Source organism: Homarus americanus, unplaced genomic scaffold (assembly GCF_018991925.1).
Source record: "Homarus americanus isolate GMGI-L3 unplaced genomic scaffold, GMGI_Hamer_2.0 scaffold56009, whole genome shotgun sequence".
Classification (NCBI taxonomy): Eukaryota; Metazoa; Arthropoda; class Malacostraca; order Decapoda; family Nephropidae; genus Homarus; species Homarus americanus.
This window is the reverse complement of record NW_024739542.1, coordinates 3,505,512-3,530,104: the sequence shown is the minus strand read 5'-3', so window position 1 is coordinate 3,530,104 and position 24,593 is coordinate 3,505,512. Positions and strand designations below refer to the sequence as shown.

The window sequence follows — 24,593 nt, the reverse complement described above, 5'->3', positions numbered from 1 at the left end:
GTAGGAGGCTCTCATAATGTTTCACGAGTTATATTTAATCTTCGGACAAAACCGCGACACGACTTTTGTCTTTGATTGTACCTGTACACACCTGGAGCTGGAGGACGTCAGCCCCACAAGGGGTCACAACTCATGGTTGAAGAAGCCACAAATCCAGAAAACAGTGAAGGCAAATATTTTCGGAGGGAGAGTTGTGAACTCTTGGAATAACCTGCCAGAGTTATGACGGCACCGAGTGCGAGCTCTTTCAAGGCCAGATTTGACCAACACTGGAGCAGGTATGATATATTCAGGAGCCAGTTCATGCCCAGTACTTGCCAACAATGCGTAACAGAGACGTGGCCGACTGCCCAAGCGGCTAACAAGCCGTTCAGTGGTGAAGAGGATAAAAGTAAAAAAGAAAAAGCCTCTCACAACCACCAATCTGACTCCTCGCCAATCTTGTATGGAGTCCCAAGGTTCCATTCTCGGTCCAGTACTGATTTTGTTGTACATAAACGACATAGTCCACGCCAGTTCACTCATAAAATACAACTTATTTGCAGACGATAGTAATCTCTATGCCAGCAACTCAGACCTCCATTCCTTGATGAGAACTATGAACACTGAATTAACTAAAGTTGGGACCTGGGTAATACGTAATAAACTGACCTTAAACCTTGAGAAAACCCATGACACGATCTTTCACAGAAGAAAAAACTTACCTTCAGACTTGAACCCCCTGTACCTTGGTAATATAGTCCTCAAACGCGAACAAAATACTAAATTCCTCGGAGTTATTGTTGATGAGAAACTTAAATGGAGAAGCCATTCACAGTAAAATCAATAAACAGTGTGGTATCATGTATCACACTCGACAGTCACTCACTCTCGTAGCAATGAAAGAAATCGATCATGATCTTGTTTACCAACACCTGATACACTGTCACACACTATGGGGGGCCTCTGGCCCTTCAAAGACACAATCTCTGGTTACTGCACAAAAGAGAGTTGTACGGACAATGACCTACTTGAAAAAAAAACCAGATCACACAAACGAAAAATTTGCTATATTGAAATTTTTAAAATTCGAGGATATTAACACTTACTGCTGTGCCCTCTTTGTTTACAAATCTATCAATCACTTGTGCACTACAATAATTATTTACAGTTCCGGAATAATCAGAGATACAACTTAAGGCACCCAGAGCTACTTAGACCACCCCCATGCGCTCCTCTCAGTCCCAGACCTCCATAAAATATCACGGTGTGAAGGTGTGGAATAACTTACCCCCACACATCCGAGCAAAGACTACGCTCCCTTCCTTTAAATCATCTCTAAAAAAATATCTATTGTCGAAGTATCAATATTTCTTGTAACAGTACCTGCTTTTATTGTACCATCAAAACCGTTTTATGGGAAATTATCATGTAAATAAATAAGTAATTACCATTGCAATAAACATAATTGCCAACTAGACATAATCCTGAAAGCTCTGTCCTCTTTTTCAACCTTATTACTGTACAGCCCAGGTTGTACTGCTCCCCCATTTTACTTATGTATTTCAATTCCACTGTAAAATATATATATTTATATATATATATATATATATATATATATATATATATATATATATATATATATATATATATATATATATATATATATATATATATATATATATATATGATAACCGTGGTAACATTATGAGATGTACTTATTACTACCATGCTATTGTACTATTCCAGATGATACTAAATGTTACATAATACTTCATTGAGATAAATGTATAGTATATGTCAGGTGCCTCAAAGAGAGCTCAGGTTCTCAACTGGCTCAGGCATGTTAATATTGTTATTATTATCCACTCTGTATCTATTTTTCTGGCTAAATAAAATGTTTCAATTCAATTCAATTCAACCTCCCACCCTCCTCACTTTCTACTGTGATGGGCCTGTTACCACAATGGGCGGTGCTGGTGCAGCCGTGTGGATCCCTGAGCGCCAGGCCGGCAGGAAAACCAGGGTCCACGACTGGGCCTCCTCCACTAACACTGAGGGCATAGCCATCCTCGCGACCTATGCCCGCCCTAAAAGCCTCAACCTCCCTATCATCAGTAACAACACTGCTGCGCCAGCGAGGCTCAAATTACCCCCTCCCCCTCAACACACCCTTGCCGCCGTCGCTGGGCTAAAACAAACTGATGACATCCGTGTCAAGTTTATTTGGAATAAACTGCCTGTGATACTGTAGATCGGCTTGGCAAAGAAGCGACACAAGAAGAGGACACTAAAGGCACCCTCGCCATCTCCTTCAACCATCTCAAATCTCTCATACACGCCGCACAACGAGAAGCATTCGACGAACACTGGACACACCTGAAACATTGGGGAAGTGCCACACTACGCCACTATGTCCAGTGCCGGATTTAGACCTGTGGAGGCCCATGGGCAGCCTCTTTGTGGAGGCTCCCCTCATTATAACTACCCAAGAGGGTGGGGTGGCGAGTGAAGCGAGCCTAAACATCTGGGAGTTCCGGGGGGCGCTGTAAGCCCCCCGGGAAAATTTTGAAACTTGAACACTTCTTTGGAGAATTTTGAAGCCATATGCAGTTATATTGAGGAAATTAGAACATTGAGAAATTTTAATTAACTGTATATTTATTGATAGTGTACAAATTCCCAACACACACACACACACAAAAGTGAGACATGACTGGAGTCATTCATGTGGTTTCAAGTCGACCAGCCGATATAGTTACTACCGCAGATGTCAAAAATTTTCAAGAGACTTCACAGAAAAGAATATATTATTAGCTATTACAGAGATGATTCTTTGCATTATTCATGAATATCAAGGAGTAGCTAGCCTAATTTCTATCTCGCTTCTTGCTGAACATAGTTTTACGTGATGGAATAGATAAACATGAATTTTAAAGAATGAAAATAAAAATAATCCAAATGAATAAACAAATAAATAAAATTATAATATTTGGAGGCCCCCAGATTGTGGAGGCCCCTGGGCAGCTGCCCACTTTGCCCACTCCTGAATCCGGCCCTAACAATGACGCTTTAACCGGTGATGACAATTGCCACTACAAAGCATATCAATCTATGACTCAGCTCCAATAGATTGTGTACATGAGACTGCACCTAAAGTACAGGTACCATGGCAACCCTGAACCTGGCCGCACTATTTGTAAACTTTGTGGCCAACCCGACTCTCATCATCCTCCTTGCCCTCTGACCACCTCCACCCTCTCTGAACAAATATCCCTCCTTCTAGAGACTGGCCTGGTACTTGACATTATTAGGGACCTGCCACGCTTCAGGCACTTACGGACTTAATGTGTGAGTCACGAAAGTAAGCATGAACTTCGCATGCTTCCCTATAAACGCTTCTGCACTTCACCTTGCACAGGATGCAAGGGAGTGCCCAATAAAGTAGTCCCCTCGTGGGGCAAATCTGAAATCAGACCATTAACATCAACATGTACACAGTCTTGGTTCCACGGGAGTGAGACGCAAAATGACACTGAAACGTAAAAGGAAAGAAGTTTCCCCGAATGAGCATCGGGTTACGGCCCCTGCGGGAACTGGTTGTCCCCCAAGGTCATGGCAGTGGTCCAGGCCCTCTCGGCTGACCTATCCTAGGGGTGGGCCCTTCCCATCCACCCGCCCGCCTTACATTACACACCCACTAGTATGCTCCCTGTCACTCACTCTTCCTCTCTCACTCGTCTCCAGTTTGTTTCTGCCATACATACACAGTGTGTGTGTGCGTCCCACACTCGCCACCATTTCAGTCTACTGGTCACTGGGTGTCAGCTCGATGTATCAGTCTTTAAGGATTGATAATACAAACACTCACCATAAATCCTATCTCAGACACTACGCCAGTGGGAGGACGATTCATCCCTGTTACGCCCCAATTTACACAGACATAACCTGAAATTAATCCCATTGAGGAATATAAGCCGCTCACACGCATTCTTTTTTGTCTGAACAAAAAATCCATTAAAACGCACACACACTGAAATTTGGTGAAACACATAATTATGCCGAAGGGCTAAACTTTTGGTGCGCTCTGCCTTGTGGTAGGGGGCTCTCATAAAGTTTCACGAGTTATATTTAATCTTTGGACAAAACCGCGACACGACTTTTGTCTGATTGTACACAAGACTTTCACAGGAGGGTGATCCGGGAGCTGCGTACAACACAGCCAGACTATGGAACACTGTCAACCCAGCCGTCTACCGTTTAGACCGAGTGACTCATAGGTTGAACCAGGGTTGGGCTTTGTAATCGTCTGCTGTTTAGGCCTATCATCACACATCACACTGGTTAAGATTCTTGTAAGAGAGTTGGGGGATTTATTGCGAGCTGGTGGTGATGTACACAGACAGTGCAGGTATACAACAATGTACACAGACAGAGCAAGTCTACAATGTACAGACAGTCCATGTTTACAACGTAAGCATAGTGTAGTCATATAATGTTAATATAAAGAGTATAAAATGCACAGTGTGGGCACACAGTGCATATAATATAGGTAAACAAACAATACACATACACAGTGTAGGTATGCAAAGAAGTAAACAGTTAGTCAAGTCGACAAGGATAGCCAGAGATGAACTTTTTATGGTACATCAATATCAAACGAACTTCCAACACAATCCAATTTTATACAAAATAATATATCCACGTATCCTATTGTTTCCCCGACAGTGAGGCGACACAACTTGATTCATTATACTATCCATTAAGAATTTTTTTTTAATCTGGGATGAAGTACTCACGGATGGCAAGGCAGGAAGCGAGCACCGCCGCCAACACCAGCATCACCTTCATGTTGTCCTTCAGCCTTACTCGAAACCCTTGGTAAGTGATTGGGCGTCAAGGTACACAGGGGAAAGTGAAACACACAACGTCACCTTCCTGTAGCGAGAACACGTCTGCCAGTGAACACCTCTCAACCAGGCAGTCTGCCCTCCGTTTATCAGGCGTGTTTCAGTTACCAGTTCTCGCCACCATCCTCAATATAAATCTTCCTACATCCACATTTAGAAGTAAGTTCATGGCGTCAACGTGTCAATGTAAGCACTTATTCTGATAAAATTAAGGGAGACATAAATTCTGGCCATAACCCTTTAAATAGTGGTTTTCCAACGGTATTCCAAACTCCTAATGAACAGCCAACTAAAGGACAGCCCCACTTGTGACGTCACAATATCAACACCAATCCAGAGGCATTGAGAGGAAGGGTGTCGCGGCGTGCCTAGGTTGTGGGAAATACTGAGGGAAACCCCACGGTCGTTTAGTTACCATCCACCATAGAGATAGATAGATATACATTCTGTAAAATTGTCATACAAATTCACAATAATTAACATGTAAACAAACAGGTATACAATGAACATAGACAGTGCAGGTATACAGAATACACACACATTTGCTTCACAAGCGGACGGACCCGGGTTCGATCCCAGGCAGGATGAAACTATGAGCAAGTATCTTTACTACAGTAAATTAGTCACGTTCAGGTCATCAAGCGCACTTGTCTAATATAGTCTCAGCGAAGAATTAATCAAGAGACATCATTAACATTACCACTTCACAAGACGTGTTTCACAATAAACCAATACGTAGCAATACTCATCAAATTCTTCAGCAGACAACAGGCGAAGGTCACCAGAACCAATTTCTTCCCATTATCACCTAAGTCTATTATTACCGCGTGGATGGGAGACAGTGAGGGAGCGAGAGACAGGGTGGATAGGAGATAGTGAGGTAGTGAGGAAGGGGAGGGGGAGACAAATGAGAGACATTTTACAGTCTTCAATTTCTGGAGTTTTTCCGACATGCGGGCTTTTTTTTTTTCCCCAGTGAGTATCGGACAGGGCCGATAGAGTTGATGTACAGTAATTTGATAAGTGGGTGGAAGCGGTGCAGTAATGGCGGTGTTGGGGTGAAACAAAAGAACCCACACGGCAAAATATGTAATTATCGCAATAGTAATTTCTATCAGCGTGACATTATAAAATATAAGTTCCTAATGGTACAGCATAAAAAAAAATATTAATACCTGGTCAATAGATATCTTTTAAGAGAGATACTGTACTGGGTTAGGGTGGACAATTACAACCCTGCTACCAGTGATCTCATGGCGTGGGGTAGTGCTGAGTGCCTGGCCGCCTGCTTGCCCCTTGGGTGATAGGGCCCGTCTCAGTGAACGAAGATTCATCCGTGAGGTCGGGGTTAGAAAGTCTATTGTCCTTTACGTTCTGGAGCAGTCCACTCGTAAACAAACACCCACCCCCCCCCCCACCCCCTCCGCTCCCCGATGTGCCAAGACCATACTGTTGTGGATCCCCTCTCACATACTGTAGGCCTCAGAGAACGTGACAGAGATGATGCCCCTCTAAAGTCTAATAAAGACACTGGTGAATACAATCTGGATCTGTCAAAAAGAACCCTTAAAATTTTAATCAGGAAAACTTCTTGATGAATTTGACGCAAGCAGACAAGTGCAAGCAGGCACTAGTCGATTCATTGTTTACCATGATGAGATGTATCAAGTAAAACATATATATTGAGCAAGTAACAAGATCACTTGATTACAAAATGTTGAAACCGCCAGACTAAGTTAGAAAATAAGTACCTCTGGCAGTATGTTCCTCGAGCAGATGTGAACAAGACTAAATGTAAAGTTGGGGCCAGACATATGGCCACACACTTGAACACTACGTCCTCGACTGTGTGTGAAATGGCACAACACTTTATCTCTAGTGACAAAATAGCTGGCATACTAAGACTGTATCCACTTTTTTTACACGCAGAAGCTAAATCAGTTTCCATGTGCTTGAATACCTCTCACGCAAGTGTGAATGACAAAGTGTGCGGCCAGACACATTGCCTCACACTGCTGTACTCACGCAGTTGTGAATAAGTTACCCTCTATGTACAGAACTAAACAAACAATGTCCAGTATTTGAAATACTCTAACATTCAGTGCCATAATATTCTCACCACTGGAGTCAATTATACACACAACTAAAAATTATTGACTGATCCCTAACCACCCACTGCTTGACCTGTATCAAATGAGCCTCACACAAGGTATTCTGCCAAAGACATGGACTCAAGGAGACACAGTACCAATCCCTATAACTAACCCTCAAACCTTCAGGCCCATCTCACTCACATCTTGTATGTGTGTACTTCAAAGAATAGTTTTCAATCATCTCAGGTAAGTCAAGGACAAATTGACCCCTAATCTGTATAGGTTTATGCCCATGTATAGCACACACACTCACATGTTTTTCAGAATATCTTGCTCACTTGAAGGATAAAACAAGCAGCTTTTATAGGCCTCAAATCAGCCTTTGGGGTAGCTAATAGACATTATTCTTCAGCAATAAGCTAAGCCTGACATGGATAAAAGGTACAGGTGTGCTGGCGTCCTATTTAAGGAGAGTCAAAAGTCCCAGAATGAGAGCATTTGAGCTTGGCATGCCTCAAGGAGAAGTGTTAAGGCCTGTGCTCTTTAATAAACTGATGCACAAGTTTATCGTTGGCATTCTAATCCAATTGACCGAAGTTGTAATAAGGCACAAACCAAACCCAGACTCCAAGGTTTACTGGATGTATTCGCTCGGAGGTCAGTGGAATGTGATCTCAATCTCTGTTGACAAGACGAAGCTCCTCAATGACCCTCTTAACTTTAATATTAACATGTAGCTCCTATAAATTTCTTGTGGTTAATGTTATTGATGCGAACTTCATCTGCAACCTCCGTCCCCCAAACTCCCAGAGCGAATCAAACCTCTCAGAACCCTTGTTGGTAAGAGCTATGGTATAAACATCGTTTAAGCTCGTACCTTCTATATTCACGTCAATTGATCTATAGTTGACTATCATGCTTTGCGTTACTCTTCCTTTTAAACAACTAAACAGCCTTGAGGTCGTACAAAATGAACATACGCATCATCCTAGGATTCCAAAAATCTAACAGAACTGTAAACATGAAGAAAGCACTCGGGCTGCCCTCTTTATACGAGATGAATTCTCTACTTAATGCAATGTTTTGTGTCAGACATTTGAAAAATAATAGTTCCCAAACCACAGCTCTAACTTAATTGAGATTCTATGTAGTTCTGATTATCTCTCCAACCTTCCACAACATACTCTATGGAGCATGTCACTCATCTCAGAACTAGACAATGTGATGTAGTCAACCAACATTAGACTAGCATATACTGTAGACATATCTGTCAAGTTAGTGATGCTGTACCCATACCAGAAAACTTAAGGTGTAAACTTTGTGATAAACCTTTAAAACATACTCTTGAAACATCATAGACTATTACAAAACGTTAGCATGTGGTTTATATCATCATGAACTATGTAACTACTACATAAAAGATATTCGGGCAATTTATCCTTAAATTTGCTAGTCCCGGGTTATAAGTTCTCATGATATAACACTAATGAATATGACCTCTATTATCCCCTCTGGTGTACGACCTTATATCCTGCTGGCAATAAAGATGTTAAACAAGACTACAAGATATGCGGGCGACCGAACAGCTCAAGAGGAGAAGGAGGTAGGTTAAGATGGGGGGGGGGGGAGGAGAGGATAGGTCGAGAAGGAGGGGAGGACGGAGGTGGGGAAGAAGGGAAGATATCTTGGTGGTGGGGAAATGGGGAGGAAGGGAAGGAGAATGGGAAAGGAGACAGGGAGGGAAAGACGAAGGAGGGAGTAGGGGGAGTGACAGAGAAGGGAAAGGAAGAGGAAGATGAGAAGGAGGGAGGGAGGGAGGGAGGGACGGGTGTGATTTTTTTTACGGGATTAGCCCACCAGGTGCACAGGTCAGTGACCCACATAATAATAATAATGAATAATAATAAATAATAATAATAACTAACGGTTATCAAATTTATTGGCAAAGCTTGGAGTACAGTTTGCCTATTCTGAGTAATTCAGTCAGGTTTTGACACAGGACAGAGGTTCATACACAAAGAAATACATCATATTCATTAACAGTATACATAGGTCAGAGTCATGTGGGTGAGGTCACTGTCCTACAGGACAGTGGTTGATATACAGTACAAGTCATATTCTATCTGAGGACTAACCAGTGTGGACCAGCAGCAAATTTGGGATAAACAGCAAGAATGTCCTAAAGCACCCCTGATTCAATGTAGTAATTACATAGTTCATGATACAATAAGCTAGGTGGCCTGAAGTCATTCAATAATACAATGTTCAAGTGCTATGCTTTAAAGGTTTTTCACAAAGTTTACACGCTGAGTGTTCCGGTATGGGTACAGCGTCTCTAACTTGCCGGATGAGTCTGTATCCTAGCTTAATTCTGGCCACGACTACATCACACTGTTTGGTTCTGTCCTTGTCATATTTATTAATCCCACAACTACCAGGTGTCTCTGCATTTCTCAGTTCTTCTAGACGTGAAGAAGGGGAGAGAGGAGGAAGGGGGGGGGCGCGAGTGAACGAAAATAAATTGTTAAATGTCGAAGTGTTAGATGTCGACTGTGACTCCTCCATCCCACACACAGGATGGGGTCACACAGTGTAGCCTTTTGTGTGCGTATAAACGTGTCGGGGGTAAGGACACCCTCCTCCTTCACCCCTCCCTGGCCTCTCTTCCCCTAACCACTCCCACGGGAACCCCTCCTCGTCCCCAGTAAATATTTACAAATGTTCCGAGAAGCGTGTGTGCCAAGCGTCCCCCAGCACTGCCAGCAGGAAGTCTCGCCCGACTGGCTAAGCTTCCCCCAACGTGCCTTTCACAACCCTCTATCTCGATGATCTAGCAGGTAGATAGTGGGCGAATCATCGTCTGACGTAAATTTCCAAAGGCGTGGAATTGCTGGTCGAAAAGGAACGTCTGACGTCAATTAATGCTCGTGTTGGCGTTGCCTACGACGGTACTTAAAAAAAAATCTCAAGAATCGTCCAGGAAGTGTACTGTAGTGTTGAAGTTGACGGACACTTGCAGTATTGTGTCATCCTCCATATTAGTCGATCTGCTTCACACACACACGATGGTGGCGCTGTATGAGCAACTTTGCGCGCTGACAAACCCCTCACACAAGAGGTCTATGAACACCTCACGACAGCTTAATGCATCAAGGTGTAGGGGATGACTATTGTCGTCTGATAACCATAGAAAAAAAAATTATCAATCTTTTAAATATTTTTTTAAATGACAAGCATTTTTATGAAGCCAACTCAATATGCAATGACAGGTATTTTAGAATATAATTTTGTATGAAATTACTTTTGCTACTGTTCGACCTGTTACTACCCGTAACTTTCAGATTAAAAGAATTAACCAATAAGTGGACAGTTCTCTCTAGTCATAATTGACGTCCCTGCCAGAGGCTCAGTTTAGAAGAGCTCACCAGTCAGTGTAGACTTCGCTACTAGTCATCAATATCTTTGAGACAATGTTGGTAACTCTAATCTATCGGTGTTTCTTGAATTATTCTTACATAACAAACTACAGTGTGGTAACAATAAATATTGTAGAAAACCTCTAAACTGTATTAGATGTTGACGTGTGCACTAACAGCCTCACTCCAACGCTTAAGGAGTTGGAGTGATGCTCAAGTTAACGAGGTGTACAGCTGTATACGTGATCGATGTTCTTAACTAAACACCAACGATGAAAAAATGAGAGGCCAAAGGTGAAGCAATAATTTATAAAGATCTCTAAACATTATGATAAAATTTATTATATAATTCAGAAATCTGATTTGGAAGACTAAAACCGGTGGAAGTTGTTTGGACTTACTGCCTAGCCCCCATTAGTCCCTGTTCACCTAGCAGTAAAGTAGGTACCTGTTGTAAGTCGAAAGTTGCGAATTCGTATTCAGGGAGTTGTTGGAGCTTCCAATAACTTGACAAACCACTGACTTCAGGCTTCTACGCCCTTGACTCGTGAGACATAAGGCAAGCATGAACTTAGCATGCTTCCCTGTTGGGCGCTGTAAACGCTTCTGCACTTCACCTTACACAAGGATGTAGGGGGGAGTGCCGTGCCCCCCCCCCCCCCCAAAAAAAAATAAATAAAAAAACGCTAATAGTTGACCCCTAAACCCTCTACAGTAATAACCCTACGCCAGTGTCAGAGCTTTTGTGTTTCATCAGTAACAACCAGAGGAATGCAACTAACATAAGACTATCGTGTAGGAATAACATCAATAAACACAAGACGATGGACGTATATCTGATGACCTGACAGTTGCTTCTAAACAAGACATTATTTATAACGAGTTTATCAAAGTCTCTAACTTATCGTAATTCTGTTTATTATAGATTTTTGGGGGAACTACACACAATACAGCTGTAGCCCAGTACGTTACACACCCCACAGATGGTGTAAGTGTCCCTGTATGATGATCACAACACATCATTAATTATGTCTTCAACTATAGTGCGTCGGTCTGTTCACATCAAAGCCTCTGCTCGGGCTATTCATTTGCCCCCTTCAGGTAGCTACTAGAGGCCGTCCTGAGAAGAGGCACAGGAGAAGCATCTGTACCACACACCTCGACCAGGCATCTGTACCACACACCTCCACCAGGCATCTGTACCACACACCTCGACCAGGCATCTGTACCACACACCTCGACCAGGCATCGACAAATTTCTTTTACTGCGGAAACTTCTATTGTTCAGATTTCCATGACACACACAGACACGGGGCTGGACGCTCGGATATCCGTTTCCCTCTTCACTTTTACCAAACTCATCCTTACGTAACTCCTACTGACGTCATGTACACCTGAGGAGAGAACCAGTAGTGGGCCGAGCCTTAAGTGTATCTCTCAAGTCTGTCTCTACACTAGCTTGTCTGATTGTCTTTATCTCAAGTCTGTCTCTCTCTCTCTCTCTCTCTCTCTCTCTGTCAATGTGCGCGCGCGCACAGGGTGGTGTAATGCGTCTAGTGTGGCAGCATTATGGCAGTGTTAAGGAGCAAGCACTGCTTGCTTCCTCTCGCATTCAGCTACCGCCACTAGCTAGCCCTCGTGGTGAACAGGGAAGCAATTTACATACTCGCAAGTTTTCACCTGCCAGTACACAGCCTCTTCACCTTCAAGACTCCTGCTGTGCCTCCTTGCGGCAACACACGATAACTGGGTACCTCGTGGGCCAAGGGTAGACCAGCAGGGGATCTCGGAGCAGCAGTGGGCCCCAGAGGCATGGTGCATAGGCCCAATGGCACGTGGACACGTTCTGGCGCCTACTAACCACTGCCCCGCTGCCTTGCGGATTAACCATGGTAGCTACAAGGCTTCGAGAGTAAACCGCAAACGAAAAATCTGCGGGATATTGTTCTTCAATTTTGCCTTTATCGCCCCTTTTCTAGCGTCCTTCGTCTCAAAACGCATTTCTTTTGTGCCGTCTACCGTTTTTACCCTGCTAGTTTATCCTTAACCCTCTATTCGTTTCCCTGCCTTACAACCTTCCTATCTCTAACCTCACCCTTCTTTACCATTACCCTTCCTGCCCTCAAAACTATGACTAATATCTCTGAATTATCTCCCCAGGGAACCTTGAGACTTGTGCAAGGTGAGGAGAGGTCCTCTGGGATTTCCTCCACTTCCTTCAAGTCATCTTTCCCAGAGGGCGTGAGAAGATACGGCCAATGCCGACTCACCCTGGTGCCGGAGGTAATACAGGTCCTTATGTTATTTACTGCCGTCTTAGAACACATGATGGTCGTTATAGCACGTGTCGGGGTCGATGGTGATTTTTTTTCTATGATGAGGAAGTCATCATCATTGTTATGTTTGTAGTCTATCATTGTGTTTAATGTACCGAGAATTGACTGTAGCCTTGAGACCTGTTTGGAGTTGTTGTTGTTTGAGGCAGCAGTTATGTATGCTATAAACAGTAGTCTCCTTACAACTAGACTGCACATTTGTTTTGAAGCCGTAATGAATCCATAATACTACTAAAAATGGACGTAAATGGGTCGGTTCCAACTATTGCCAAAAAACGGAAACAGTTAAGAGACCTGAAACTTTACACGCTTCTTACTATTGACCCACGGGTGGTCAAGTCAAGAACCAAAACAATCTTTCCCGACTGAGGTTTACCCGTGTCTAGGTTAGGTTAAGTCCTGATAGTTAACAATGTCAGGGAGGGCAACTTGTGGCAAACAAGGTTATGCAGTATATACGTAACCAGAGTGAAGCCAGCAGGCAGTTTTACTTGTGGTTAATAAATGGTTACTAACTGAGGGAAGAGGCGGTGTTGCTGGCCAAAGTTAGTGCTGTGGTTGTCCGTCTCCAGGCGAATATTCCCCATAATTGACCTCATAACACTTGACCTTCATTAAACTCATTACTGGGAGAAGGTAACTCGGTCTGCTTCCGGTTAGAACAGATAATGTATAATCTCTTGAACTTTCAACACTCCAATTTTGTACATTGTTCAGTGATTCGCTGTGGGTGATAATTTAGCCATGATTTTGTGCAAGATCTTTAATCCTCCCTACAGTGTTTGGCGTTACTTGTTGCCGAGTTAACTTGTTTTTATCAGACTAATCTATCTTGGTTTCATGCTTCCTCAGTCTTTAATACCTCCTTAACCGCTTTCATACAGTGTACAAAGAAACGTGGCTTGCTTATTATCAGAACCCGAGATCCATTTGTAAGGCTTTAATAAGTCATCAGTCATTCCTAAGCAACCCTTGTGGTAATCTTTTGCTACTATGACGTGTAAGGATTCTTGCTTTGTGACCCTAGTGGTCATTGCAGGAACCTCGGCTGCCTAGTCATTTATTTTGTTTTGCCTTAACTATCTTGTTCTAGTACTCTCTACCGTCTACCAACGAAATATCGTCAGAATTTAGCGTCACTTAATTCTATCAGCAATTGTATTGCCACGTTGACACCATGAAATTAATTTTAAATGTGAATATTGGAAAAAATGAGACATTGAGGAGTAGTAGCGAGAATTGGCAATGATCCTCTGGTGGAAGAGAAATTGAGCATTATCACAAAGCCTTCCCGTAGTTCCTTATCCGGTCTTTTACAGAACCTGTTGCTAAAGTCTGGCTTATAGTGGTGTTGGCGCCCGACAAGTGTACTGCAATTGACACTACTGAAATGAAACTAGCTTTTTCCTCAGTAAAGTGACCTTCATTATTTAATCACTTCATTCCTTTGTCCAGGTTTTGGGGAATAAGTGGATCAAGTATTGGTTCAGTTGGACACTTTTCATCACTACTGAGTGATCATCACAGTGTTCCATCACTTGTATACGTCACACACTTCAATGTTACACCACCTGCGTCTCTTAAGCTCTCAAGAGAAGATACCCGCCCAGTGCAGGATCTCTTTGATGGGCGAGCGAGTCCCTACATATTTGACAAGTTATCCTTCAGTTTGAACAATATATAAATCTTCCTGTGGTCGTCACGATCACTAGCCCCATATACCCAATCTTACATTATATTTCGACAACTTTTCAGTTTATAACGACAAAGGTCGATGACTAAATAATTGAACTATTTGATCTATCGAACAAAAAAGGACACGAAACTAAAAATCAATACATCGAGACAAACGTCATAACAGAACAACAATAATTTGCTCAAGTGACAAATTTTTACAAGATAAGTCATTGGGGCAGAAATAAAAATGACAAATTTTTTAGACATTAACTAAAATGAAATGCTGTAGTGTTAGACAATTTATTTTTTGTTAAAGTTCGAATACCATAAGACACCCGTAACCATACCTACGGGTCTGTATGTACAGTATAAGATTCTGTACAGGTGTCCAAACATTGGGAAGGAACGTCGATCTGTACTGGATTTGTGGTCATAATTTATAACTATTTATTATGGAAGTCTGTCGATGTATAATGCATTAGAAGTAAAGTAAAAATGTAATCTGAAATTATTTGGAAAGCCATTTCAAAACGTCCTTACTCCCATAAATTTGAAGCGGCTGAATCTGTGGCAGTCTTCTTACAAACCACGAAATAAAACAAACAATTTTATTTCCTATTCGTTAAAAAATGTCATCTTAAAAACACAAAGTTTCCCCCTCACACAAATAGTTACCAATGGTCGAGGCTAAACTTGATGAAAAGACATGTGCAGTCTGATAACTATAACTACTTTGTCATACGGCTTCACCTTTACAACTAACTGCTGGTTATTCCTCGCAGCTCTAAGTACCTCCTGTATTATTTACAACACTAATAAATGAAAGACTTACCGCAGTTGTGATGGGTGCAGATGGCGCCATCACCAACACACTCACACCAGTTACACGAGTCCCTCCTCCAAATAGATCCGTTTTCACAGAACTTCTCCCCCAGCTCGTGCTCGTACTCTACATACCAAAAAGGTTTCACATTAATATAGTTCTTAAAAATTCATGTTTAAACATTCCTCAAAAGTTCCGACCAAGTACAGCACAACACGTGCCAATATACCATTTTCTACTAATCTTCCATTTAAAGAAGAAAGATTTACAAAATCTGAATCGATTTCGGGGTTTGAGCAATTATTTTCACAAGATTACCCGTTGAACCAATTTGTTGGTAAATTCTCAGCAAACCTGTATCAATCCACAACTAAACTGAGAAATAAACCAAATACAATACTGGCGACTCGTGAATCCTTAGCTCTGTGTGTTGTCTGGGTACAGTATTTATCTTCTTGGCGGACCTGTACAGTATTCAACTCGACAGACAAGTTATTATTGTTAAGTATAATATTTAGGATGTTCAATATAAATTTAAATTAAGTTACCATTCTGTTTTGCCTTCTAATATCCGTGCGTGAGTTATCCTTTTAAATAGGTGTCTGTTTTAAGTGGATTTTCTCCTTAGCGATTAACTATTGAAAGCCTGTCTACAGCACTTTGTAATAATATATTAAGTGCAATAAAGTAAAATAACTACCGATCAGGGTTTTCCCAACCTGACTTCGATCTGTAATAGCAACCAAACTGTTTAAGACAGTAAAAGTGACTCACCTGGGAAACAGCCCTTCTCAGTGCAGGCGCCCACGCCCTTGTCGTTACAGAAGCACCAATTACACTCGTTCATCCAGCGGGAGCCAGGGACACACATGCCCACGGCAGGCACAGGGGAGGCGTTCGGTACCCAGCCGGCTACAGATTAGAAGATGAAGGTTACGGACTGCAACAGATTAAATATATAGAGGACACCAGTACAGATCTTTTCTGGTTATGACACTTTCATTTTAACAAACTGGGGACACTTATATTCTGTAAAACAACAATTCTAACACTTCGTCACTAAAAATGGTAAAACTCTGTTCAAGAGTGAAAGCTATGCAATGATAACTCAGGATTTCCAGAGTGATCCTTGCCAATTTAGGAAACTGCAGTATCGTGCAATTTCTTGACCAGATAGGAGGAAACCCTCTCGCCATTTTCTTTTAAAGATAGCATGTAAAAAGTATGTAACTGGTGACAGACGTAAAACATCAATTAAGTAAACAGTACTGTATTACGTGCGTCCAAAGTTATAGCGTCCTCCACTATATTTACAATAGTAAATGGGACCCAGAGTTTACAAAATGTTGGGGACGACTGTTACCGTATGGCAAGCCAAGGACAAACTCGGGGTGGCAAGCAATAGTGACAGGTTAGATTCAGATTGAATTGGAGCCTTTAAGTACACCCCTCAATAAGAGTTGGCCGAGGAGCAACTTAAGAGTCTGCCAGGAGTGACTGATCAAAGCAGTAACATTAAACTAACCTTGATGAAGGCGTCATCCCCACAATAAGTTCAAAATACCACAACTTTTGGACAAAAACGATTGTTGAACGCCTCTGGGAAAAAGCTATACTGTACTCTTATATCCATAGTTTAGCGAAAATACTTTCCGGTGTAATTTATAATGTTAAAATGTTTATCTTTCAAACACAGACCTCCGCCATTTCCAAATCGCACGACACGGGTGGCGGAAAACAAAAGAAAATTGTTAAGCGGGATGAGGGAGAGACTCACTCAGTGTCTTGGCGATGATGATCTTTGTTTGCTGGACGATGACCTGCATCTGCCAGCTCCAGTAGTCTACCTCCGCCTGGGTCGCGCCGTTTTGACGCATCACACACAAGTCTAATGCGCACGCCTCTGTAGGAAAAACCTTGTGTCACTAACACCACTATTTCCTATGACTAGCGGCGTCAGTGAAAAGGTAAGTATTTTTTTTTTTAATATTTAAACTACAACTGGTCGAGATAGTAAACTACTAACCACACTCAAATTACAGACCTAGATTTAAGAAAATCATCACAGCTTAAACCCTGAACAACATAATTCTAGAAGATTAACCCTCTCCTGACCGCCATGTCCTTCATAAACCCCTACACCCATCGCGTCATGAATAAATCCTACCCAACACTTCACACCCGGACTTACCGACGTGAGAGACGAGGTCAGTGTCTGTGGCGATGATGGGGTGCAGCAGCCGGCGACAGGTGGCAGTGTACTCCTTCCTTTGGTTCTCCTCCGCTTTGCAAGGATCCTCCTGGGTGAGTGGAAACATAACATCAACTTCGGAACACACAGGAACCATCCACCAACATGTACACCGTAAATCTTGGGGGGTTTAAATCACGTGAATTACCAGTTTAGGATCTTAATTATTTATATATGATTCACACAAACTTTCAACAAGTTTCCCCTTTTTTGAATAAGGTATAAAAAGGAATGAATGTTTAATCGTCTGAACATGACAATGGTCTTCATCCGAATCTCCGTATGTAACAGTTTGTCTAGAAATGGATATTCTTGTTATCTAGTAATTAACCGATATAGAAGGAAGGGAGCTGTAGTGTAACAGACTCACCGCTCTATCTCGCCAACAACCAAGACAGGGACCCTCACACCTTGGGTCCATCTGCTCGTTCGTCTGAAAGTAATGTTGTCCAGGATATAAAACGGGAAGTTAAATTTATTCTTTAAACGGATACAAATATCACCAGTAAAATTTAGTAGATTAATACAAGTAAAACAGCTAATACAAAAGTAAAGAATAGAATTGGGCCAATTTACTCGTACATAGTCAAAACATTTTAGACTACCCCCCTCCTCCCCCACATCATACAAGAGTGAGAACACCAGAACTCACCCGCCAAGACTCGGGGAACGCCGAAGGCCAGTACTGCAGAGGGTGGACCTCCATGGTTCTGCTGGTGAAGTCGTCGTCTTGGTAGAAGTTGTAGTGGCCACAGAGACCGTCCAGCTGGTTGACGAGACTCGGATACGCCCACACGTCCAGCCGGTGCCGACAGTGTTGCACCTGAAGGGTTCATTTGTGACGTTTAAGTCGAGCGACTGTACGTCATCCAACAAGTGTCTTTAGAAAGGTCCAATAGGTCGACTTACCTCAGTTAAGGGCAATTCCTGTAACAGACTAACCTACCTCAGTTTAAGGGTAAGTCTGATATAAGCGGACTAGCCTCAGTTTAAGGGCAATTCCATTAACTCGCGATTCTGCCCACTTAATGGATTCATAACACGAGGGCTAACGTGGCACGTAATGCCCAAATCCAGTAAACCGAGTTAGGCTTCAACCAATTACCGACTGGTTTGATTCTTAGGTTGTCATTTGGGGATAAGCTTGGGCAGACAAACGGTAATGGCCCACAATCATTAGTGTTACATACATCAAGATCGGCCTCTTTGTCTATCCTCTGATTGGCCTCTTTGTCTATCCTCTGATCAGCCTCTTTGTCTATCCTCTGATTGGCCTATTTGTCTAGCCTATGATTAACAGGTTAATAAACAGTCTTACCACCAGCTTGGACGACCCCAAAAGGTACACACAGCCGCCGTCCCGCCACGCCAGCACCGGGTGGTTGACGCCGTCAGACTGGACTGCATGAGCCCCCGCCACAGGTACCACGTAAGTGTCACCGTTCACAACAAGCTGTCCAAAAGTTTTAAGAGTACTTTATATAATTTTATTTTATTTAGATAAAAATATTATAGTTCCAGGCATTTAACAGTTAATTTAATTCACTTATTTTAAACTTTGCTCTTCACCAAGTACCTATGTTAACAAGTTTGGTTTCAGCGAGTTGAACTGTTTACTTAGCATCTATAATCACTTATAATTGCTACTTTTAAATGAAGCGTCCATTCTTGATAAAACTTTTATATGTATACAAACATCCACACCAATAATTAACGGTAAAAAGTATTCAAAGAACAAATTCAACCGGTACTGTGCTACATTGATATCGGAAATACTGTACACGAAATTTCAACCTCTTCCAATGTTCACAAGAGCAAAACTTCATTACAATTAGTTCATTAATCAAACGCTTAAGAATCCATCGCGTTAATAGTTGTAATAATAAATGTAAAAAAAAATTATGTCAACCACAGCATAATGTAGATCAGCTTACATTAAACACGTCTTCGCTCCAGATGGTGATGGCCGTATGGGGGTTGTCCTTGAAGGTGGTGTGAGCCAGGCAAGAGGCGCGCCCATTACAACTTTCAAAATCACTGAATATACCCACGTCAGGTTTATAGGTGAAGTCACTCTGGGCCACCGAGTAGTTACAGGTGCCGTGCCAGTCGTAGCGATAGTCGTCGAAGGTTCGTATGTGCGGGTCGTTGTACAGGTAGCAATGTTTACCTGTACAAGAATATTGCATAGAATAACCAATAGGTGTTAATGGCTATATACACCCTAAATGGGCGACCAATTTCACAAACAAATAATACAACAAGAAAGTTCCCAATCATCATGTAAGGAATTATATACATCGGTAAAGTTTAAGAAATACAGATCTGAATATCAGTTATAAGAGGAGTTTGACCGTACAGCAGTCCTCTATGCGGTGTGTGGGGGACCAGACTCCTCGCCTACACGTCAAGAGGAAACACTGAGCCGTCAGCTGGGCGCCGTCAGGATACATCAGTCCGTCGAACTCACAACCTGTAAGATTGTGTTAAACTTACAAGTCACTCGTTCCTATAATAGCGCCTACAGCGGCAGGTCACAAAAAACGAACTCATTTTAGAGTGAAAAATTTTGTAACTTCATTTTAATTATCTGGAAGGAATTACAACAGTGAGCAGTATACGGATAAAATCTTAAATAGATTACTTGTCACGACAACAAGCAGTGGTTTTCTGCAACTCTGATCTATCCTAAATAGCTCTAACAACATATCAATAGTAGTTAAGGAATATGCAACAGTGTGACAAGCCCACCAGGCGGCGCCGATAACTTGATCCGTCCTTAAAATCTATTGTAGGCAAATTGCTGGAAGCAATAATTTCGATCCATTCGAAACCACCTGGAGAAGCAAAAGTTGATCAAGGATTCCCAGCATGGCTATTGTGGTACTTATATCAGGGTTAGCGTGTACTTCTTGAGGGCCCCAGTTGGTCCCCCCCGTAGGAAATGACAGGAATCAGGGCCATACGACCCGTTGGGGCAGATAACTCTCGGGAGTAAAAGGAGCTACCCCGCCGCACGTCCGTCCACTGTGCCAGCTAGGGCCTGCCCGACATCTTCAGGCAATCAAAGCAGGGAGAATGCCGCAGAGGTTGTTAGCTCCGACAGCATCCCCCGTGTTACCAACTCGAGCGGATGGCAGCTCTTTTTACCGGCTTCATATCCGAGGCAGGACAACGTGCGGCGCAGCTTAACCACCAAGATCCCGTGGGAGAGTGTTCCATCTGCACCTCCCCTGGTACGGCTATCCGGGACTCAAGCCAGCGCCCCCTCCCCCAACAGCAAGGTGGCTCCCATTTAGGGGAGATTCAGCAGTAGAGAAAAATACCGAGTACCGGGTCAACAGAACAGGAGCTTCTAAACTACGTATACTATAGTGTTGACTTACAGTGCATGGCTTCGGGTCGAGGGTGATAGTTTGGCAGAATAACACCATGCACACAGACGAGGGTGAGGCAGCAAGTGGGGAGACTCAGCACCACCTGCCCGTGCTCAACAATAGAATCGCCGTGGCAGCAACTTCTCATTACCCCTGGTGCACTCCCTGAGAAGACAAGAGCAGTTACTTTTTGTAGTTATTCTATAGTGAATTTCATGCATATCATTACTGGAGGAACCGTAATACGTGGAGTTTATTTCATACCAGAACCATTATCGTCTTAATTCCTTTAAGACCAATTATTAGATTCTGGCAACTTCTTCACGGTTTTATTTCATTCAAACACTATACATGGTTCAAGTGGGAAGGTCTCTGCAGACCCCGATACCTTACAAATGTCAGAGTGAAAATCCTGCAACTACTAAAGCAATACAATGACTGGGTAAGAATAATAAACACAGCAGCCTACAGGGAACAGCTTAACTACACGACCATAAGTTATGTCTTATGGTTACACTTTACTGCACCAAGATAATGTAAAGACGATACCCAAGGCCAACAATCATGAAGTCTGATCACCAAGATATAGATCATCAGGTAGTTACTGACGACAGCCGAAAGAGAGTTTTCATGGAAAATTTATTTAAAACTCTGCAATTACACCGTTTTGCACTTAACACCGTCGTAGGTCGGGGCCACTTCTAAATTAAACCTAAGGTAACTTCCTAGCCGTGGGACTCGTCAACCTACAGTACACAGAGCAGAGAACAAAACGGAGCTGGATCAGGACGCATTATGGTTTTGTCGCCGCGAAAGACGAAGTAGTGCCACTAGTGCAACCTAGAGGCCTGATTAGCCGATTATCAAAAAGGATTTAAAACACTTACTGTAGACCAGTTTCTTCCAATTCACACAATATTACCACTACATTAAAACTACTACCATCAGAAAATAACAAGGATATAAATATTTTGGTTTAAGGATAATTTAACACAGCCATTGATACTTGTCGAGTAAAAAACGGAGGGATTTTAACAGAGGCAACAAGGCGATACGGGCACACACAAGACATCTGGGGATAAACACTGTTGTACCTGGAAGAACTCTTAAAAGGAGAAATTTACCCTATTGTATAAACTTAACGCTATAAGGCCAACTTTTTTATTTTGCAGTCTTATTATGGCGAGCACTTCAGCTACCTGAACACTCACTCCCTGCAAATTTGCTTTAAACATTTCCCAGATACGGCACATGGAGAAAATTCCTGAATGACGAATGATTTAGAAGTAAGGTACAAGACGTTTGGGTACAAATAACTGCGTAAATAACTATCTAAATTGATGAATGGTTCCTTACACATACCGGTTATGTGGGACTTACCCAGGGCCGTGAAGAAGAGAAGAGGCAGCAGCAGTACGCAGCAGGGAAACCGCGCACCACACATTACCTCTTGTAGCCTCTGTAAATAAACACCAATCCTCAGTATCTTGTGTTAAAAAAATACACGGCACAAGTAAAGAAGCATACTTAAGGTTTATCTGTCAAAAGTTTAAGTCAAAATAAAAACGTTTATGCAAAATTTTACCGACACTTAAGGTTCTCGTGTGAGGCAGTTCGTTGATGCAAGATACGTAGAATGATCTGAAAAGCATATACCCACAACACCTACCATAATCTGTAACTTGTTAAACCCGGTGTAGTTATGCCCTCAGTAGCCACTCTGAACACCACAGACGACGCCCACTGTCCTCACCACAACACACACCACCACCACACTGACCCTCTGTCGTGTGAACTGCTCAAAGACAACTAAATTTCGAAGCAGTTCGAATCAGTCATTCATATTAATGTTCCGAAGTAATTAAATGTCGTCTTTAGTTATTTAAATTAAAATTACATTTGGCTGGAGTTATATTGATAACAAATTATTTATTGTTCCTTAAATTCATGGAAAATACTAACGAAAGTAATTGAATATATACAAAGGTTAGGTGTTGATGTGTGCTTGTTCTGTACACGGTAGTTAGGACCATTATAGTGGACAGGGCTGTTAGGGTAAACGTTGTTATTCATCAAGTTCGTAAATTACATAATGAAAATAATGTAATGACAGATTGAGTCTGGTGCTCGTCGTGGGATGCTGATTGTTTCTCATTAGTTGCTTATTAAAAAAAGACTCGGTATAATGGCACTGGTATCTGTTGGACGCCAAGTAGGGACCAGGAGGGTGTTCAAGTCTCTCTCCGTCCTACCCGGTGTTGTCAGGACCTATTTAAAGATTGAACGTGACAATAATAATATCATAAGTTTATAACAGTGAAACATGTTCAGCTCTCTGTCTGTCTGTCTGAACGGAAATGACAGAGGAACCTGTACACGTCTGGGTCAAGGATATAGACGTGTCGGGTCGAGCAGAGGGAGGAAATGTTCTGAAACAATTTCCCAAGTGGACGAAAATTCCAATAATGAAATAAATAAATAAAACAAGACTTTAGACCAAGTTGTTTATGTTATGTTCTTGTTTTATTAGCGCCTAGATACTGATAAGTAGGGAATGGTTAGTTTGGTGTGTGTGTGTGTGTGTGTGGTACAGCTGTGTGTTGTGTGAGGTAAGTGCTACGTCCGCCCACCAATCAGCACAACTTTAGCACATACAGAATGCATCTGACCGCCTATTGGTGTTTATACATTCAGAATGCTTTTAAAACAAGTTTATATATGTCACGCGTCAAGTTCCTCATCGTCTGGTTATTATCATGTGGCAAGCTTGCATGTGGCGTACACTACTTACATAAGCAATAGTCTTGGGTTACCGGGGTCGTAAGTCAGAGGGGCTGGGGGTGAGTGTGCCTGGTCAGTGAAACGTTATACATAAATATAAACAGTATAATAGTCTCTCTCTCTCTCTCTCTCTCTCTCTCTCTCTCTCCCCGGGTTCATGTCCGAGAGAAGTGAGTGATGAGTAATTTGTTTGGGTTGTCAACTAGAGCTGACGTTTAATTATTGTAGTTTTACACAAATTAGTACAGTAAGGTAAATAGGTGACTGCAAGTCCTTGTTCCTTGTCTATAACCAGTCTCATCCTTAATGAAACCTATTGAAATATCTTTCGATGTATCTAATCCAGTCATATGTAGAAGTGTCTCTCAACTGTTAACTTTCACACCAGCACACACAGACAATTGATATGTCTGAAGCTAGTTGGACTAATGATTGAATCTAATTAGAAGTACCAACTTGTCTAATAGTGATGTGTTGGGTAAACATTTCAGAGAGGAGTGACGTATAAGGCTGGGCGCCGTTCATTAGAGCAACTCCTGGCAGGGGTCCAGCCAGCCTCATCAACTACAGTGAGGTAAACCGTTGCGAGTGACAGGCAGTAAAAGTTGATACAGTGAAGAAAATATTGTGAGACAGATTATAGATGATAAAAAACAAACAATAAGACAAAAAATCATTGACGAACTTACCGAACTAAAGTAACATGAAGCGGTTGGTGTGTGACTCATGCTACTGAGTGTTGGTGTATTATTTACCAGGTTGTGGTAACACTGTCAACGGAATGACAACAAGACTTTTCTCGTCTTGTGTTGGATCATTCGACATACACATTATCGTTTAACTTAACCACTATGCAAAGATATCGAAGTCGTTAAACTACTAGGCTAGGGGAACATATGGGCATGGAGAGGGAGGAGACTGAAGTGGAAGTGGGTAAACAAAGTAAAAGG

General features: G+C 42.2%; 2 protein-coding genes across 15 annotated transcripts in view; both read right to left on the bottom strand.

The window, feature by feature from the left end:
- LOC121874870 (kielin/chordin-like protein) overlaps positions 1-4,966 on the bottom strand; it is an 87,061-nt gene extending 82,095 nt beyond the window's left edge. For 10 of the 14 annotated variants that reach the window (XM_042379168.1, XM_042379170.1, XM_042379172.1 and 7 more), the window contains exon 1: positions 4,779-4,965. In XM_042379168.1, the coding sequence (XP_042235102.1) occupies positions 4,779-4,830 (52 nt within the window). In that variant the 5' untranslated portion in view covers positions 4,831-4,965. Of the gene's footprint in view, positions 1-4,778 lie in introns of all 14 variants that reach the window. The other 4 variants (XM_042379171.1, XM_042379178.1, XM_042379176.1 and 1 more) reach the window with 2 other exon arrangements.
- A 9,888-nt stretch (positions 4,967-14,854) lies between these two features.
- On the bottom strand, positions 14,855-22,628 carry LOC121874811 (von Willebrand factor-like). Its single transcript, XM_042379098.1, has 13 exons — positions 22,532-22,628; positions 22,243-22,321; positions 20,872-21,027; positions 19,845-19,958; positions 19,420-19,655; positions 18,804-18,938; positions 18,138-18,308; positions 17,856-17,918; positions 17,426-17,534; positions 17,012-17,137; positions 16,009-16,146; positions 15,244-15,360; positions 14,855-14,871 (listed from the first exon to the last, which is right to left on the bottom strand). Exons 1-13 carry the CDS (start codon positions 22,532-22,534, stop codon positions 14,855-14,857), a joined length of 1,464 nt encoding a protein of 487 aa, XP_042235032.1. The 5' UTR covers positions 22,535-22,628.
- Between the last annotated feature and the right edge of the window lie 1,965 nt (positions 22,629-24,593).

Bases quoted from the DNA above. Each gene is read 5' to 3' on its own strand.
- LOC121874811 (XM_042379098.1), bottom strand. The intron at 21,028-22,242 runs GTAAGTCCCACA...TTGTCTTCTCAG, and splicing joins TCTCTTCTTCACGGCCCTGG to GGAGTGCACCAGGGGTAATG. The intron at 15,361-16,008 runs GTGAGTCACTTT...TTTGGTATGTAG, and splicing joins TGAGAAGGGCTGTTTCCCAG to AGTACGAGCACGAGCTGGGG.